This window comes from Oncorhynchus clarkii, unplaced genomic scaffold (assembly GCF_045791955.1).
Source record: "Oncorhynchus clarkii lewisi isolate Uvic-CL-2024 unplaced genomic scaffold, UVic_Ocla_1.0 unplaced_contig_5255_pilon_pilon, whole genome shotgun sequence".
Taxonomy (NCBI): domain Eukaryota; kingdom Metazoa; phylum Chordata; class Actinopteri; order Salmoniformes; family Salmonidae; genus Oncorhynchus; species Oncorhynchus clarkii.
Window position 1 is genome coordinate 47,265 of NW_027258586.1, and position 7,323 is coordinate 54,587.

The following is a 7,323-nucleotide window of genomic DNA, read 5'->3' on the forward strand; positions in this document are numbered from 1 at the left end:
CAGCTGAGTGACTTAAGCATGATTTAAGGCTAGCCAAGTATTTTTGTGTCCAATGGAGACTATTTATTTGTATTTTTCCACATTGTCATTTTGCCATTTCTAAGCTTGTACACAACCCACATTATTTGAGGGATCTATTTTTACTCTGTGCTCAAATATTATTAAAATATTTTGGTGTTCTCAAATGTGACTTTTGACCATAATGTTAATATTTAATTTTTATTTTTATTTTTTACAGGCTAGTCACTTTATATAATGGTGTGTCTGTGCCACTATGAAATGACAGACTAATTCATTTGAAACTCAAAGGGATTGCAATGTTTTCTAACCCTTTGCCCACAGCGTGAAGAGATGGCCTTGTCAATGTCAGAGGACCAGTTCCTGTGCTCCATCTGTCTTGGTGTTTTCATTGACCCAGCCACAATCCCGTGTGGACACACCTTTTGCAAGCCTTGTCTCGAGGCCTATTGGAACACGAGAGACACTGCAATCTGTGCTCTGTGCAAGACTAGCTTCACACCAGCCCCCAACATCCAGGTCAACATGGTCATGAGAGACCTTGTGGAAAGCTTCAAGGGGGCAAGTGGAGTGGACGAGGTTGTCGACCAGTCGTCGACTCTGGCTCCGGGAGAGGTCTCCTGTGACATATGCATCGGAGACAGGATGTCCAAGGCCGTCAAGACCTGCCTGGTGTGTGTGTCGTCGTACTGCCTGGAGCATGCAAGGGTCCACAATGCCCGGTTTTCCAGGCACCAGCTAGTCAGACCGCTAGCTAACCTGGAGGAAAGGATGTGTCCGACCCACAACAGGCTCCTGGAGCTTTACTGCTGCTTTGACAAGACCATGTTGTGTGTGGCGTGTGACTCTCACCAGGCGCCGGCCCACCTGGTTGTGACTATGCGGGTAGAGTTCTTGGTTCAAAAGGTAAGAATGAGTTTTGGAGCAACTGTTCATCAATCCAGGGTTGTATTCATTAGTCACCAAATGGAAGCAAACTGACTTAAACCAGGAGGGACTACCTGAACTTGTCCAATAAATGCTTGTTTTTGTTTTCCGTTGCGTTATATTTTGCTTTATCCCTGGTTCTGAGCTCTATTCCGTATGACACACTATAACAAATTTGTAACAGAACATTGTTTCCTATTGGACTAGTTTGGGTAGTTGTCACACCCTGTTTTGGCTCTCTTCATTGGGTTTTCTTTCATTTGGTGCATCAAAAATAATTATTGGGCACCATGTGCAGCTTTATGTTCCAGCACGAATGCTAACACCTATGGTCTTAACTTCAGGCTCAGCTGGTTAAAGCCAAGACAGTGGTCAAGGAGAAGCTGAAGGCCACTCGGATTGAGGCAGAGAAATTAAACTCTTCAGTCCTACTCTGTGAGGTGACTTCATTTGAATTGGCTATGTTACGCTGTTGTAATTTTGCAATCTTTTGCCATAGAATTCGAAAGTAATTCATTCCAACTTCCCATGGGTCTTACATTGTTCTGCTACTGAAAATTACCATGGCTTGAAGACCGCTCTTTGACCTCTTCGGCGGTGGGGTGGAATGCTGCAGAACGTTCAGAAATGTATCATGTAGAACAGAAAATGTCTGTCAAATTTATCAAGAAGTTGCGTCTGTGCTATTTATTGCATTTCTATCTGCAATTTCCAGAAGGTATCAAATCCCATGAATCCTCACTTCTGTTTCATCTACTTGTAGAATAAAGCAGCGAGGCAAATCGAGTTTGTGAATGCCTTCCACGTAGCCCTGGTCAGCAAGGTGAGTATGCTCTACGATCGCTACAACACTGAGGCCTCGAGGAGAGTGGACGAGCTGGAGAGGACAGCTTCCCATTGGAATTGTGCGCTTGAAGAAGACATTACTGCTCTGATGAGCAGAGTTTTTGCATTGGAGCGAGTGATTGGCTCCTCAGACTCCTTTGAGCTTCTTAATGTGAGTTATTGGGCGTGTTTGACTTTGCAGCTAACTTGAGAGTTGATTGACTGATCTGCAAATCCCTTTATATCATAAATGACTACATGTTTTTTGTAGCTCAATCAATTTACCCTGTGAGGAATCATGGTTTAGATTCTTCAGAAATATAGTCTGTCTTACAGTCCCCTTCATGGATGCAACTATGGTGGAAACTTCTTCCAGCCAATGCTTACACCAATCTAATATGCTGTAGATTATCCACACGTCTTGCATCCAACTCGGTCATCGTTGTAGGGGGATCAACATGCGTGTATGATGCATTTGTTTAACTCCATTCATTCTCACTCTCTCCTTAGAATCTTCCCTCTCTCCCTCCTGCTCCTCCAGATGGCATCAGAGGACCATGCAGCGTTAACATCCCCACAGATCTACTTGGGAACCTTGCGGAGCATTTCATGCAAAACATGGCCAAACTACCCAAGATGGGATACTTCACTAGAAATGGCAGTGCTGGCTCAGGTCTGTGTGAACACAGCCATAGTCAGATTATACACAGAATCCTAAACATTAAGAACACCTGCTCATTCCTTGATACTGACCAAGTGAAAGGAATGACCTCTTATTGATGTCACTTGTTACAATCCCTTCAGTCAGTGTAGATGACAATTGAAACATGGCTTGTGTGCTGTTCAGAATGAATGGACAAGACAAAATACTTAAGTGCCTTCGAATGGGGTATGGTAGGTGCTACATGCACCGGAATGTGTATCAATAATAGTCCACCACCCAAAGGACATCCAGCCAACTTGAGAACTGTGGGAACCATTGGGATGGTTATTGACTTTTTGTCGATTTCATGCCCCAATGAATTGAGGCTATTCTGAAGGCATGAGGACCTCTTTCCCCACACCTATTGATGTAATTATATTGAGTCGTACAAAAGTTTAAAATGCATTTGGTCATTACTAAATGAGGTATTTTAATGAAGATTTGATTAACACATTTTTGATTCTTCCTCAGTTGAAGGAGACTATGATATCTTTGCAATAGGGGGGGGAAATCAGACTTCATTCACTGGTCCTCAACTCTGACACTTAAATCAGAGTAGTTAGCCTGCCCGGGAGCAGGTTGGTTCTGAAGGATTTGTTGCCTTAAACATTTACCTGACTGGTTATCCCGGGTTGCACTCAGACCTGACCTAAGCCACCTCACAACTCCTCAAACCTGATTAGTAGGATACACCTCTGGTTCTAGATAAGCATTCATAGTCTGACAACATGAGTATGGGCCAGATGTGCAACATTAAACATTTGCAATTGCGTTTTCTAATTGTTACCTTCTGTTTATCCCTCAGAGATTACCTTGGTTAAAGAGTTCACAGGTGAGCTAATGTGTAGTCCTGAGTCTGCCTCCATGTTGTGTCTTATACACTGCTCAAAAAATAAAGGGAACACTAAAATAACACACCCTAGAGCTGAATGAATGAAATATTCTTATTAAATACTTTTTTCTTTACATAGTTGAATGTGCTGACACCAGTCACACAAATTATCAATGGAAATCAAATGTATCAACCCATGGAGGTCTGGATTTGGAGTCGCACTCAAAATTAAAGTGGAAAACTAACTTTGCTGTAATGTCCTTAAAACCAGTCAAAATGAGGCTCAGTAGTACGTGCCTGAATGACCTCCCTACAATGCCTGGGCATGCTCCTGATGAGGTGGCGGATGGTCTCCTGCAGGATCTCCTCCCAGACCTGAACTAAAGAATCTGCCAACTCCTGGACAGTCTGTGGTGCAACGTGATGATGGTGGAGGGAGCGAGACATGATGTGCTCGGTACCTAATTGGCAGTCCGGCTACCTCTGGCGAGCACATGGTGGGCTGTGCGTGTGTCCCCCCCCCCCCCCCCCCCCAAAGAAATGCCACCCCACACCATGACTGACCCACCGCCAAACCGGTCATGCTGGAGGATGTTGCAGGCAGCAGAACATTCTCCACGGCGTCTCCAGACTGTCCCGTCTGTCACATTGGAGTTACATTGTGTTTAAGTGTTCCCTTTATTTTTTGAGCAGTGTATTTAGTGCCTGGTGCTGCTATCCCTATATGCTCAACTTTGAAAAATGAATTCAACATTTGATTGTAGTTTTCCTCTACCCCTACCTATCCCTTCTCCTCCTCAGTTGAGGTGACTCCTGACCCCAGCACAGCCCACCCATCGCTCCTGTTCAGAAGGGGGTCCCATGGTTGTGAGATTCGGGTGGACCGGAGCAAGATTGCTAGGACGTTCCCTATGTCGACCCACCGCTTCACCCAGGTGCCGTGTGTCCTCGCCACTCAGGGGTTCAGCAGCCATCGAGCATACTGGGAGGTTGAGGTGGAGGACTGGGTTGGAAATGGTTCTGATGTGTGGTTTATAGGTGTGGCAACTGAGTCCTCCATGACTTCTCAAGGGGTGGGTCTCACCCCTGGGAATGGGTTCTGGGTCCTGGTACACCGTGAGGGGAGGCTTTGGCCCACCCCTGCCACCAACCCTATGGCCATCGTAACACAAATGAGAAAGGTATGTAGTTGAATACGGGGCACAAAGGGCCCTCTAGTCTAGTACATTTTCTATGATGGGTGTTTTAAGAAATAAAATAAGTAACTTTCCTTTAAACGTCTCGTTGCCAATAGGGGGTGAAATCTCACCGGGATATTTGACCTGGCGAAGTAGTTCATTTTAGTTGGCTTCATGCATGTCTTTGTAGTTAGCCTTTTGTCAAGTCTAGATATTTGACATTATTGATGTGGTGGTTTTGCTTATCTTTACTTTCAAGTCAAATGGGCAAAATCATCTACTTTAACTTTTTATTCATGAGCTTCATTACACGTTACAGGCACATGTGGGTGTGTACTTTGACGGGCGGAAGCGACTTGTGTCATTCTACGACATTCATCTCGGTGATCACCTCTACACGTACCAACACGTGCCAACCAATGAAAGACTCTTCCCTGTCTTCAGCCCTGACTACTTCCGTTCTTCATTCAAACACGCCAACCATGCCATGATTGTTAGAACCCACACTGCAACAAACCCCCTACGTGGACGATGATGCTCATTGACATTCCAATCCTTTTGGGGCAGAGTTCTTGTCAGAATCATTAGAAAATGGTGAATTCAAAAATGTTTTAGAGGTAGACTTATTGGTCTATGAATATTTCTTTGTGTGAAGTTTTACAAAATAAAATATATTTTATTTACCTCCAGCTCATTCTTTCATGTAGAAAAAGTACAGCTGTCCCTCCCATCTAACAGGACTGTAATATTACTATAGTGGCATCGCCTTAATTACCATTCACGTGGGATGAGTCAGTGTGACTAGCTTCTCAAACTTTGCTTCCCCTGTCCTTAATGTCTACATTTTATGTCATTGGATGCGGTCTGAAGGGACCTTGGTCCTCTCCTCAATGGAGTTGAGGAGACCCGGGAAAGCTCAATTGCTCCCTCGTCACTTAAACAATTGCATGAAAACATGTCCCGCTCCTCTGACCACCTCCTCCAGTGGATTTTGAGAAGGGGAGAATGCGTGGACTATGCAATTGAAGCCCTATTTCAGTCCAAGTGTGTAGAACTGGGCACATGTTTTGTATATACTCTTGCCAGTCAAATCAATTGGTTATCCATTCAGAATGTTGCAAACCACTTATCCACATTTGTGTACACTTGCACACCAGCTCATGGATTTAAAAGCATTGGTTCGGTGTGAGGCTTTCCACCGTTTCTGTTGAATCCATTACTGGGCGTGACGTGCACACTTCATGAGAAGAGATTTATTGGGCTGCAATCCATTGGTGAATACCAAACCTCTCCCCTACCAACTCACTCGGAGGGCCCTCCATTAGCACAGCCTGCTGATGAAACTGAGGGTGACTTCCAGGGTGGCAAGGTGATGAATAAACCTTTCAACTTTGGAATATACTATTGACTTGAGGTGATTAATGTTCCATGACATTCTAACACAATCCTGTGTTTAAACAAGCTGTTAAAACATCCTGGGAAGTGTTAAATTAAAATGCACTTGTCAGACACGCCTCCGTTTGTACTAACTGGCAATTGACACTTCAGCCTATATCTCCAGCATCAAACCAGGGTCTACAAATGTGAAAATGGCTTTTCATTTGGTTAAACATTGGTTCAGAATGTGTATGCACCGCAGTGTTCTAGAACACTGAACTGTTGGCTTATTCATTCTCATTGCAGCTCAAGGAATTTCTCCATATCAAAATATTCAAATGAATACTCTCTTACCGGAATCGCGTTGGTTGAGAGTTGTGGGGAGTTGCGGATACAGGCTGTGCGTCTATGGATGATGTTCTGAGCCGTGTCACAATGAGACACCGGACGATAACGTCTATGGATGGTGTTCTGAGCCGTGTCACAATGAGACACCGGACTACAACGTCTATGGACTGTGATTTACTCAACTCCTGCTTCCTCTACCAGCTCCTTTCAAAAAAGGACAAATGTAATCAAGGAGAGGTGGTGAAAGGGAATGTGGGAGAAAATGCGTTTGTATTAAGCAACTTGCCTATACTCACGTCATCAGGCGTTTACAGGGGTAGATACCAAATGTGTAAAGTGATAAAACAAATGAAGTTGTGCAATACATTTGATAAAATTGTAAATAGTTTTTTAAGACGTGTGCATATTTTCTCTTCCGACAAAAGAAAAGCTGATTCAAGGAGGTGTGGCATATATCTGATATCTGGCATTATGGGAGCCATTACGTCCAAAAGGTTATACTTTTGACTCGTCTCTCAGTTTTGGACTGTTTCATTCCGGAACATATTTGCCTGGATCCAGTACCTCTTGTGCCATGAAAAGTACTTTTAACTGTTTGTAATGTAAAAATTCTATCAAAAGCGATCAGCGTTTGGCTAATTCAAGTTCACTCCATAATTCTCCTGGTTGCCCCCTTCAAAACATAATGTGAAAATGTGCCTGATAATTGATTCATGCTTGGCCAGACGGGATTTATGATTTGCGTAACATAGACCAACGCATGGCCATTGCTGTGATGAGTGAGAGAAACGCGCCTGTGTCGCACAGCACAAAATGTTTATTTAAAAAGAGAAGACTAATCTGTCTGTTGGCTACCAAGTTATCAACTTCCAAATAGGGCTATTGAGCGAACAGCGTTGTTTTACCAAGTATAACTAAATACTATTTTGGCATGAGCGCATTGGCCATCGCCGGTGAGTGAGCTGAGCATCACTGGGTGAGTCAGTGACAATGGAATGCTTTTTTTAGGACTAGAATTTCATATTGTACAATGTGTCTCCACACACCTGCAATAAGTCTAGGCTATTGATGGATTGAAGACAAGGTCGTTTTTATTGATCTCAGTTTGTCAGTAA

General features: G+C 43.7%; 1 protein-coding gene across 1 annotated transcript; it reads left to right on the forward strand.

Annotated features, from left to right (window-relative positions):
- The first annotated feature begins 351 nt into the window (after window positions 1-351).
- On the forward strand, window positions 352-5,018 carry LOC139397418 (E3 ubiquitin-protein ligase TRIM39-like). The gene is made up of 7 exons (XM_071144146.1): window positions 352-924; window positions 1,290-1,385; window positions 1,709-1,942; window positions 2,281-2,443; window positions 3,279-3,305; window positions 4,107-4,486; window positions 4,803-5,018. The coding sequence occupies exons 1-7, from the start codon at window positions 352-354 to the stop codon at window positions 5,016-5,018; spliced, it is 1,689 nt and encodes a 562-aa protein (XP_071000247.1).
- The last annotated feature ends 2,305 nt before the right edge of the window (window positions 5,019-7,323 follow it).